The sequence below is a fragment of the Monomorium pharaonis genome, chromosome 1, assembly GCF_013373865.1.
Source record: "Monomorium pharaonis isolate MP-MQ-018 chromosome 1, ASM1337386v2, whole genome shotgun sequence".
Classification (NCBI taxonomy): domain Eukaryota; kingdom Metazoa; phylum Arthropoda; class Insecta; order Hymenoptera; family Formicidae; genus Monomorium; species Monomorium pharaonis.
Genome location: NC_050467.1, coordinates 30,462,675 through 30,476,009, shown reverse-complemented (window position 1 = coordinate 30,476,009; position 13,335 = coordinate 30,462,675). Strand labels below are relative to the sequence as shown.

The window sequence follows — 13,335 nt, the reverse complement described above, 5'->3', positions numbered from 1 at the left end:
TCGTAAAGACGCCGTCGATGTCTTCACCTTGAAGGTCACGTAAAAGTAGACCGGTGGCGGTGGTTGTATGGATATACGTATTATAAGAAAAATTTCTTTACTCCAGCCACCTTCATAACCTTTCGCAATGCAGCTTTGCTTACTACTGATTCGCACAAGGTCACCGATCTTGTATTTAGGAATACGGGTACGTTTACAAGCATATTTATGCAGAAGATTGCTCGAGCAATTCGAACATTATTCAATGTTACATCTTGGGGGGCCATTTTAATAGCGCTGTGGTATGAGCGATTATACGCATCAACAATATTTTGCAGTACATCAATATATCGTTTATTTTTTGTGTAGGTAAATATCTCCATATACGTTCTTTTAACGTTCTGTTAAATCGTTCGACAACTGCTGCTTTCACATCTGGATTACGAGCTACTCGAAAACCAATTTTTTGCATTTTTTTAAGTAAATCTGTGTGGCTGCCCCTACAAATTCTTTACCTCGATCAGTTTTGTAGAACAATAGGACGTCTACCATTACTGCGTGATAGTATATGTGCTAAGCCTTTTGCAACACCAGCACTTGTTTTTATCCCGCAGTTTTTTCAACCCAAACAAATTTACTTAAAGCGTCAATAACGACCAGTAAATATGCATAATTGTTATTATAATTTTTAATTGCCCGTAGATCTACGATATCTGCCTCCCACAAATCATCAATATTATATAAATTGTAAAAACGTCGCGGGTATCGACCGTCCGTAAAGGCTTGTGTAACGTATATGCATCTTGATTCTCCAACCATGCAATTGTTTTGTCTTTGGAAATTGTTTTATTTGTTTCACGTAATAATTTCGGCGCTCCAGAAAAAGAGGCCTTATTAGAAGGGTTGTAATAGATTTTTTCCAATCTCTTCATACTTTAGTTTTATTTTTTTCTTTTTTTTTATTTAAAGGGGTTAAACTTTCCCAATTATTCTTATTAGTATAACGCTCGTAGACGTCGGTATCATCCGTGAAAAACTCGCTCGAGTCAGATGTCTGACGTACTCTTCCACCAGCATCCAACGATACAATGTTAGGTATTTGAAGCGTATGACTGTCGGTGTTCAAATCATTTGACCAAAAATTTTGGTTTCCTATAAATTCACGGGGTATCTTTACAGTACGCAGGAGTGATGCAAAATGATGTCTTCCGACAGGTCTTTCCATTTTTCTAGAACGCATAGCGTCATTTATAAGATCGATAATATTAGATTCATCTATTTTCAAACCGTTAATAGTGACAACTCCATATTTATCCCAACTTAGTCGATCAGAAGCGTTAGAATGTATATGATTTAATAAAAGTTTAGCTTTTTGACGAAATTTTAAAGGCACACTATCCAAAATTAATATGTCGTCTAGACAGTCTTTTTTTTTTTTTCATCTCTTCATCCTCTGAATATTTTGATTGTATTGTTTTATAATCGTTATTATCAAGGCTAGTCTTAAAAGGTGATGTGTTACGTTTTGCTTCTTCCACGAAGTATAGATAACGTTGTAGTATATGTAAATAGGCCTTGCATTTTTCTCTTTCGTCCGCAAATTTGCTTGAGTTGAGAATTTCACGCATTTCTTCATCTAATCTACTTAATGTAGTACCAGGTGTTTGAATTGTTTTATTATTATTATTCAATACATGTGTTAATTGCTCGACTTTTTCTTCTGGTATCAAGACCATTTTTTGCGTATTCCATTATTCTTTAGCTACCTCCTATAAGACGAGATAATACAGTACCCAATATAGGTGCTAGTAATAAAGGTAAGAAGCCTCCTCGTTGTACGATTAAGCGCTTTTTGTTCTTCCAAGAATCGTTTTTATTGGCTAGTCGTCGTAATATGTGCGCATAACGTTTCAAACGCTGTTTATATGGTTGTTTAAGAGTCACATTACCACGTAATATGTTTAAAGCACACTCACATATACACTTGACGAGTTTCGGATCAGCCTTTTTCAAGATAGCAATTCGTTGTTCGCTACTAAGATGACATAATGCCCGTAGTATTGAAGCATGTTTTTGACCGAATAAAATATGCGCGGGCGGTGCCATTATACAAATTACGTGATCGCTGGTAATAAAAAATCGCTGTTATCTGCCTGTCTGTTAATATAAGAGATGTTTTAGCTACTGACAAGATTTGAATTAACTCTTGGGTATAAATATATTAAGTGAGTCTCTGTATAAAATATTAGATGTAGATTATCGGAGCTGTGTTTCTCGTATTATATTTTTACTCTTTATCTCTTTACGTGGTATATAAACATATTGATACTCATCATCCGGAAATATATGTGTACGAAAACGACAATTTTCCGGTGTAGATTGTTTTAAATCTAGTAATAAATAATCATGAGGAGTAGATGCTGCATCGTTATATATCTCCCGTAAAAACCGGATATTCTCCGGATAAACTTGACGAGCTAAATGTTGTATTTGGGCTCTATCCCTAGGATTTTTAAACACAACTATATAATTAGCATTCAACGAAATATCCCGCATACCACGACCTTGATGAAATAAATTCTGTGATAAAAATAACACTTATATTTTTATGGTGGCTCCCTTTTGTAAATAAATCTACAACAGTGTTATCAGATGCTTCGCGCATAAGATCGTCAATAACAATAAGTTTTGGTCGTAGATCATTAACATAATCATCATTTCGTGGTAGACCCTCGCGAAATTCGACATTATCACCATATTCAGTATAACTTGGCTGCCATTCTGAATAGTAAAACAATATACGATCAAACTTGGTGTCGCTCATAGTATCTATGTTTCGAAAAAATCTTTTCACGAAGAAGGTTTTACCACAACCTGTGGGAGCACAGATCATAGAAGTCCAAGGATGTTTCCAACGCGTATCCATCTTAGCGACTAACCAAAGTTGGCGGAAGTTTCTGATTAAAAGATTTCTTACACCATAATATAGTTATCTAAATATTAAAATATCTAAGTATTAAAATATTTTAAAAAGTAAAGTAAAAAAAAAACTTTTTTTATTGTATCGATATTTTTTATTTCAAGAAATTGTAAGCATATAATAAATAATTATAAATTACAATAACCATACGGTAATGAACCATAAGATCCTTCACGCCTTCTTTTATCGAAAGTCTGTTTACATGTTTTATGCTCGGAATTTGTTATAACGTTATGAAACTCTGTACGCCTAATAGCTTTGAAATGAAGTGTTATAGGGGTATCCAGCTCATTTGTAATAAGAGATCTGACAGAATGGTAATTGATTAATTTACTATTTGCGAAATTAAGAGTAATACCCTTAGCCTTACAAATTTCGGCGGTACTACCATCAGGTTTACGTACTACAAAAGCATAAAATTTCGGACCACCCGAAACAAAAGATTCGATATAACTACCCGTACCATAACACGTTAATTCATCTGTCAAATCACCCAACAATTTACCAGTTGGCGGTTCATATTCGTTTGGTGAAATACCCCTTACATATATACAGGAATCTGTATCGCAGTATAACACTCGTTTGTCAAGACGTTCGAGATATTCATATAATTTTAAACGCGCTTGAGCTGTTGTGTATGCGGCTATTACAACATTTGTTATCGAAGATGGTGTTAAATTTTCGTCTGTACTTATATAACCAACATATAAAACGTCGTCATTAACAGGTAGTATACTTGTAACGTTAACTTCATTACTGGAGAGTAGCTGTATCAATCTGCTACGTGTTGTCACAATTTCAACTTTAGGAAGATTTTCGCGCTGACCAAATTTACCCCAAAAAGAATTTAAACATAATTTTGAAACAGCTCGGAGACCTGGATTGACACATATTTTTTCTGACTCCAATTTAACACCTTCCGCTCGCTCATATTCCTCTATGTATCGTATTTTAGATTCCTCATCAACGCAATCGGAAGGCCAACCACTAGCTTCTTGCTTAATTTTTAAGAAAGTGTTTATGTATTCTGTGAAGTGACCACCCTCCTTAGTTTGAGAATTATATTGTGTTACGTCGTATTGCCAAATTTCATAAATATTTTTGATCTTATAACCAACGCTTACTGCTTTACGTATTTCATGAACCACCCAAGTCCCTGTAAATTCGCGATCAGTAACATCCTCGTGTATACAATTTGATTGATACTTATTTTCGCAACATGTACGGCATAAAGCAAACATTAATTTACCATGCATTCGTACGGGTAACACAGGGTGATAAAGATTACGAGGTGGTAATATTGTACAGTGAACAAGGCCTTCTATTTTATCGATTTCGACTCCTGTAGGACCTGTTAATTCGCGACATTCTTCGCCGACGTATATTTTCGGGTGTCCTACAGGAAATTTACCTGTTTTACAAATATAAGGGTAAAGAGAACATACATCGACATAATGTATTTTCTTATTATCCTTTACATCATACAGAGATACCATGTTTTCTGTACGACCTCCGTAAAAGGCATCACGTGGATTTAACACTTTCAGCGATATAGAGGTTTGGTTTTTTTCTAAAAATATACGCATATCTTCTCTAGATGCTAAAATACGATCATAGTCACACTCCCACATTTCTGTTAAAATATATCCGGCAGATATAATTTTTGCTGTAATAAACTGTGTGCGTTCCAAACGCGTATCCATGGTATCAGTGGTAGTACCGCTGTTTCTATTTACAGTATAGCATCGGGGACAACCATGCCAATAACAACCGTGAAACTGTAAAACATGTTTAATCATCGTGTTCTCAATAGTTTCTTCGTAATAACCGTCAACCAAGATATCTTCGGGTAGCCGTGTTTCACGACCACGCCCAGCATGAGCTATAATACGACCCAATTCATGTTCCATCCAAATCAACCAAGAAATAGCTTTACGCGATTGTTTTTGACCCCATCGATAACCCCCTGTAGGTATAATACCTATACTATTTTTTTGAAGAAAATTTTTACGGTAAACACGTGAGCAGGCCGATGCTATTGTTGTACTCTCCTCGAAAGGACAAACCTTACCGCATTCAATAAACATTTTACGAAAAGCTAAACAAGCTCGGCGTAATATTGTTACATCATTTTTGCAGTATTGTACAATTTCTTTTGCAAAATCAAATATATAGTTTGAATGTTTTTCCTTGTTATACCAAAGTAAAAAACGTTCGCGTTCATCGTTATGCATATAACATGGTGAATAATATTTTATATCTGGTAATGGTTCTATATAATTTTGATTTTCAGGTGTATTAAATAAATGCGGGAATGTGCCTTTTGTAGTACAACTATCAAGTGCAAAAGCTTTCGGTAAAGCGCTTAACGGCATGTGAAAATAATTTAAGCTATCAAGAAATGTAGTGTGACCTATTGTCATTACAACGATGTTTGTACCATTTAATATTATTGATGGCATCTCATTCATACTACCTCGCGTAGCAAAATATCGTAAAATAAATTGAGCATCAAAAGCTTTTGCATTATGAGCAATACAGATTGTGCGTTTGAAAGAACGTAACGGTTTTGTTGCCAAGTCAACGAATTGCTTTACAGGATCTTGATTAAATACATATTCGCGCACACCGCAATATTGACATATTTTTGACATATCACTGTTATCGTTTAAACAATAACTACACGCTTGTTGAACAACGCATAAGCTAGGTACATGTACAAACGTTTTATCATCCCCTTTAACACGCGTATTTTGTTGTGTTTCAAAGTCGTAAAATAAAAAAACGATTTTTGACTGATTATTTTTAGTTTGTTTTATAGGTTGAATGTAACATAAATGATTAATAGGATAAAAATCTTTACATATTTTGCAATATGTAATATTACAATCGTGCTTTTGCTTTTTATCTGTTGAAATAAATCTTGAACATATATTACATATTTTTAATGTATCACACACACTTTTTTTATCTTTTCTTTTTTTATTGTCTAACGTTATGGGTTTTAAATGCCGTTGAAAACAATTATTATTGTAAAAAGATCTTTTACAAGAATTACATTTAATATGAGGGTTTACAGCCGTTATGCACGGTGGTTGCCCCATACAGCGATTGCATTTTTGTAAACATTTATGATCACTTATTCTAGTATACGCTATATTACAAGCTATACAAAAACAGCGACTACCTACGGCAGCCCGTAAGTTTAAAATAGGTTCAAAATGGTGTATTCTACGATAATATAAAAGACGTAATGTGTGTGTGATACTATTAAATATATTCATTACATATCTCGTACCGTCATATAAAGTTTCTCCACCGTAACCTAGTGTTTCAACTTCATATAAGACGATAGCGATGCCAAATTCCGCTAAATATTTTTGAAATTGTTCTAATTCTTCTATTGTACATCCATTATCCGGTATATTTACTTTTGCATTTCTTACAAGTTCGAGAGCCTTCTCTTTTTGTAATCTGCCGCGAGATAAACGTATAGACATCCAATGTTTGTGTAATTCGCCCGAACGAATTTCACCTCGTTCCACGTACGCTCGTGCTGCTACTAACGACCGTGGTAAGCAAAGATTGTCGGAATTTGTTATTGATAATATTGATCGTTTCGCCACATTATCCAGGGTTAGTTTTCTGCGTGAACCACCGTTTACGCGACGTATTATACAAGTTGTTAATGTGCAGCTATCATTAATATGGAAATCTGAGGCACTTTGAGCGACTCGACTCACTAATTCCCACAAATCTATATTTCTAAAATCTCGTACATAACGGTAAGACAGCCACACAGGCCCATGGGCAAGAGTATCAGCAGTAAATGTCACGCCTATATAATCGTCAGGATTGCTCGAATTTGTAAGATATACATGTACTTCTGCAAATACTTTATCTAACCATCTTAAAGGATTGAAACCTTCTGGCGGTTGTCGTACAACGAATGTTATCTCATGTCCATGAGTGTCAAATCGTTGAAAATAGCGTCGATTTTCTCGTAAAATATTAAATGATGTCGGTTCACCCACTTCATCAGAATCTTGAACGTGTTGCTTATTCTCTCTTTCTCCAAGCTGTTCTATCTCCACTTCTCCCTCCTCCTTTTTTTTCTCTTCTTCTTCTTCTTCTGCAGCCGTATCACATGTCGCACGACCACACCCTGTTTGTATTGTTAATATATCTGTAATAAAAATATTAATAAAACTTTTTTTTTCTCTTTTAACTTTTCTGTAAATTTATTTATTTATTTTATTACTAACTTAATTTTCAAGGGGTTTAAACGAATTTATGATCTCGTCCGACACATGTTTCACCGGTAGAGATCCTGCATCATATATATATATATATATATATTTTTTTTTTAAATAATATATTATTATTATAAAAATATCAATATCTTACCGTCATAATCATTATCGTTATTTATTGCTGATGGTTCAATCTCGTCCGATACATTATTTACCAATGAAGATCCTGTATCATGTATAAATGTAATAATTAATTAATTTTTAAATACATTCTACAATAAATAGTATTATTCTTTCTTAATTAATTAATATATCTTACCGTTATTTTTTTCGTTGTTTATTGTAGTAGTCTCAACTTCGTTCGGCGCATTAAACGCATCATTATTATCGTTGTTTATTGATGTAGGTTCAATTTCGACCGATACGTGATTTACAGATGGGGTTCCAGCTTCATATGTATGTACATAGCTATTATTTTCATAGCTACGATTTTTATTATCTTGTTCTATTTCTAATGAAGTTGATGGTGTAAAACGAAGAAATTCTTGCCACATCCAACTACACCCTTCAAACAGGTTAGAACTGTCGTAAACTTTCTCTGCATCGGTGTGTTCTACATTTTTTTCTTCATGTACTGGTTCATTAGTAGTATCATTATTTTCAATTTGTTGAACACATTCCAATAAAATAGCGTCATCTTCATCTGTCATTAATTCTTGTATGGCTATTTTAAATATTATATTTCTATCAGATTCTGTTTTTATTTTTTTATTATTTTTTTTTACTTACCACGACGTTCGTTGTGTCTGGTCACTATATTGTGAACATATTCAGTATTTTGTAAACCGCGTTGCACAATTTCATTGTAAACAATATTAAGAATATCACTATCATCAGTAAATAAACCTCTATTATAACACTTTATAATGATACGTAAACCGGAGCGACTTATTAAAAATTTAAATTTTTTCAATAAAGCTTTTCGTGAAAGATTTCGCAAACGGGCGCACCATGTACTATTACAAACACGTCGTAAATACGGCGAATAGGATATCAAAATACGATGTACTTTGGATATGATTTTGTAGAGATTCATTTTAGCCTCTTTCAAAGCTCGCACAATACTAATGTTGCAAAAAATCTCGCTGTTCGGAGTTATAAGATTCTACCTCTATCATCATCTGGTTTAACATGTCTACTTTTTTTTTTTTGATGACAATGCAACACATGTATTTCATGTCTGGTTGTATCAAGTTCAATATATAAAATATTAAAATAAATTACAGATTTTAATAGTAGTTAATAGTAGTATTAAATAATATTAATAAATAAATAGCCTGCTAATTATTTTTATTATAATATTATATAAAAAATAACTCTTTGTTTTGATCTTGGTGTACGTGCCCAGCGGCTTATAGTCATCTCACGATGACGTGATAATGCAACGGTTACATGTTTTGGAGTTTCATATTACCGAACACGTGCAAAGGCGCTATCTTTTACTTGTGATGAGATCACTCCCCGTAGAAATCTTGGTACTTTGGGGAATCGTCGTCTTTGGGAAATCACTACTAAGATTTATGAATACCTTATCTCTCTCGTCATTTCACCTATTGTCATTGTTGCATAGCAGCTCTATAAACACAGTTTACTTTCAATCAAGCAATCTTCATTAGACATTCGTAATATAACGTTATACATTCTGAGAGACTCTCTCTCTCTCTCTCTGAGTAAATTATAGTGTACGTGTTGGGCCCTGTATTGTACCAAGTTTATTTGCTTACTTACTTACTTACGATAACCATGGCAAAAAGAAAAATTAACAACAGCAACAACGATGGTACGTCTCATGAAATAAGTGAATCGCCCAAAATTTTCGAGAAACAACTTCTTCTGCCTACGATATACAAGTTAAATCTTTCTTTTGGCAAGAAAGTAGTTATTGGATTCGAAGAGCAGAAAGATGGTGATTTATATCCTATAATCCGTCTAATTGGAAAAGATTTTATAGGCCTATCGTTCAAAGCAGATGCTTGGTATAATTTTCAGAAGGAATTTAATACCATATCTGAATATTTTGATTCAGAAGATGCAGTAGCAAACGAAATGCGTGATCAACAATTTGTAAAACAAGATTTTTCACTACTTTTTACAATTTCATACGGTCAGCGGTGTATAATCATCGATAGATTGCAAAATTGTGACGAAGAGGAAGAGGAGGATGAATCGAAGAAGAAAAAAAGGAAATATAGCCCCCGAGCCATAATTATGCAAAAAACCACTTTCGACAATCTTAGAGAAATATGTGTGTGTATCAATGAACGTCTGAGAAGACTTGAAGCAATCGTCGAATGCATTAACTATTGCCAACATCTTCTAATCAAACAGCTACATATAGAAATCCGTAAAAATGATTTAAAAATGGATTTATGTTCCGTGATACAGTTTATTAAAAACGTGCGCAATATTCTTGAAAAGCAGACTTATGATGAACTAAATGCAAAATATTCGTTATTTACTGAGCAAGAATTTCATATTATTTTCCTTGAATTAACAACGATATATCGAGCTTCTATAGCGCAAAAAATAATTAAGTAAGTATAATGTGTAATATTTTGAATTCAGGTTTATTAATTACCTTAATAATAAATGTATTAATTTACAGAGTTACAACTGATACAGCGTTACAGGAAAAAAACAAGGACTAAAAAGTTGTAAATTGAATTAAAATATTTTAAAAAGCTTATCCCTGATAAAATTAAAAAAACACTACTGACCACTATGGAGCGAAGAGTACAGACTTAATCGTTATGTGTATCTTTAGTCGCTCTGTATTGCTTTTTAATTATGTACCATTATATATTCTTTAAAATATACAAGTTTTTACTTCGTATTATTATGGATTGTAAAACTATCGTGCATATATATATGTATATGTATTTGTTGAAACGTGTTTATGTAATCAATAAATAAATATTTAAGATTACTTCGTATTTCATATTATTACTGCAACAGGAAATATATGTATGTCGTAAAATGTAACATGTAATCAATAAATATTTGTAATCAAAAATTATTTTAAAAATATTTTATTTCTTAAAAAAACCTCTCTTTAAGCTTTATGTTAAGGATGTGCTTTTGTTATTAGATTAAAAAAAAATAAATAAATAAGTATTTATCAAAATTTGTACCAATAAAGTATATTTTAAAAATTTTTATGGTGGTGGTGGGGGAAGCAAGTAAATGCAAGAGGGGAAAAAAGGGAGGAAGAAGAAGAGAGAGAGAGAGAGAGAGAGAGAGAGAGAGAGAGATTTCATAAATGTAACATTTGTACCACTATGGGTAGCCGCCTGTGACACTGGAGCCGTCGTAGAAAGGTGGGGGACGGCGCCAGTGACGTCACAGGCGTCTCCCCATAGTGGTACATACCTACTCTCGTTCACTTGTCGGACAGTATGATACATGAAGAAGCTACGAAACTTTACAATTATTACGCCGAAGATCTAGAAGACTCATTTGCCACTGAATGTGTGTACTTTCATCAGTTTCTTACTAAAACTAGCTCAGAACAGAAGAATAAACTAAAACTGATCGATCTTTGTAAACTTATACGCAACCATTTGTTATTAGTGTTCCCTAATATAGATATAGCTTTGCGAATATCTTTGTGTATGGCCACCACAAATTGCTCAGCAGAACGATCTTTTTCTGCTTTAAAGCGAATAAAAACGTACTTGCTATCATCGTTGGAGGAAGAACGTTTAAATTCATTGGCCATCTTGGTCATTGAAGCCGAACTTATGATGAGCATAAAATACGATGATATTATTGAAGATTTCGCAAACCAAAAATCTCGCCGTAAACCACTTGAGTATTAAATGTTAATATTGTTCATTACAAAACTTCCAACTTTCCTGTGTCTACTTATATTTCATTATTCATTAAATATGTTACAGATTCCTATCATCTCCACAACATGTTCACTAAATCTCGCCCTCAAAAATTTGCCATCCCAAAAAATTTGCCGCCTTACGCTTCAGCGTAGTTGGAGACCAGGGAGACACGAAATCGATCACGAATGTCACGAAGGCGCGAAGGCTTGTGTCGCGAAGAGGCTTTGAGGCTCGAACAAAAACAGATCACGAGATTGTCGAGCATCGAGAAAAAAGGGCGCGAGCCGTGTGAGCCACGAGAGCGCGAAGACTGATGTCGCGGCGCCGGGCGTCGTGATCGCGAAGATTGCAAAGAAGCTTCGAGGCTACAACAAAAACACCACGCGCGATTTTCGTGGCGATTTACTGGGAAGTGCGAAGGGCCGCAATATTTTTTCACATGTAAAATATTTATTGTGCACCAATATTTAAAAATTCGTAAATAAATTGATTTTCTGTTATTAATTTATATAAAAGAAATAAATGTTTTTATCTAAAAAACTAATAACCCAAAAAAAAAACAAAGTTTGAATGATTATACCTGGATATATATGCTCAACCTTTTATTAACGTATTTAAAAAGTATATAACATCTGGATATTAAATCCTATTCTTAATACGTTATTTAACAGGATATTTTTCATAAATAATAAACGTATTAGAAAAACGTTAATTAAATTAGAATATTGTATGATTTTTATACGTAGTATAAACGTAGATAAAATTTTGCGGTTTCATAAATTATTTTTCAACGTATAAAATACGTTTCGTATTATACAGATTTGGCCGCGATACAAGCGTATAAATATAATATATGCTCAACCTTTTGTTAACGTATTTAAAGAGTCTATAACATCTGGATATTAAATCCTATTCTTAATACGTTATTTAAAAGGATATTTTTCATAAATAATAAACGTATTAAAAAAATGTAAATTTAATTAGAAAATTGTATGATTTTTATACGTAGTATAAACGTAGTAGAGGAAATTTTGCGGTTTCATAAATTATTTTTCAACGTATAAACTACGTTTCGTATTATACATACGTAGTAAAAACGATTATTATAAACGTATATTACACTACCAGTGATTACCATATAAAAAACGTGTAGCCCATATACGTCATATACCATATATGTCATATACCTATACCAGTTTTACACCATGCTTACGTTTAATAAACGTATATAAAACGATCCTGTTCTTATTGGGATCTTTTTTTTTCGTAAGTAATAATAATGGGAAGAGGTGGAACTATATCAATTCCTAATATGTCACTTATAGGTTTAAAGAGCTGATTCCAATTAAAGATTATGTTTATATATAAGGGTTCAAATATCCGTATATATGGATTGCGACTTGTCTTTAAAAGTCTGTCGCTCTTAAGAAAATTACACAATTTTTTGTTTATATTACATTAATATATTAATAATTTATACATTTTATTAGTCAGAAGAAATAATTACTTTATATTAATTATTCAAAATATATAAAATTATATTCCGCACTAAACTCCATTACAGACTGAATAAGCAATCTTATCTTTATTTTTATATTTAAAATATTTATCAATTAAATAATTAACTTATTATTTTTATTTTAATTGTTTTACTAGTTTCTGCCTTGCATTAGGTACATAAAAACGTATGTTATTTATTTTTAAATTAAAAAAATGGTACATATAATAAATGGAGAACCACTAAATATACAATTATAACAAAATATTTTATATTAAATCATAATAATCAAAATATGCATATAAAAAATGTGTAGTAAATTATTTAATACAGTAAACCATTTAAATATTTTTTAATGCTTTTTTGATTGATTGATTGATTTATTTATATTTGTATTTCTATAGATTCCAGGAGAAATTGAAAACTTTATTAAAGAACGGAAAGATTTCTGTAAAGCTAAAGGAATAACATTGCAACCTTTCATTCTTGTTATTTCGGACGATGTTACCCTCACCTCTTACGTGATTATTGAAGATTTAAAGTACAACGTTCCAACTGTACGCAAAGCAGTCAACATATGCTTCAAGAGTTTCCAGGTTTTTAATGCTAAATATCCAGTAGAATGTGAAAAAGTATGGTATTTTTTACAAAAAAGGATATATAATATTTAAACTGAATATGATTGTAAAAGTCTATCAGTACTAACTATTTTAAATTCGATGAAAGCTCTCG

At 32.6% G+C, this 13,335-nt stretch overlaps 1 protein-coding gene across 1 annotated transcript; it reads right to left on the bottom strand.

Annotated features, from left to right (window-relative positions):
• Positions 1-1,714: 1,714 nt before the first annotated feature.
• LOC118646157 lies at positions 1,715-7,462 on the bottom strand. Its single transcript, XM_036288512.1, has 2 exons — positions 7,367-7,462; positions 1,715-7,145 (listed from the first exon to the last, which is right to left on the bottom strand). The coding sequence occupies exon 2, from the start codon at positions 6,457-6,459 to the stop codon at positions 3,088-3,090; it is 3,372 nt and encodes a 1,123-aa protein (XP_036144405.1). The 5' UTR covers positions 6,460-7,145; positions 7,367-7,462; the 3' UTR covers positions 1,715-3,087.
• Positions 7,463-13,335: the final 5,873 nt, after the last annotated feature.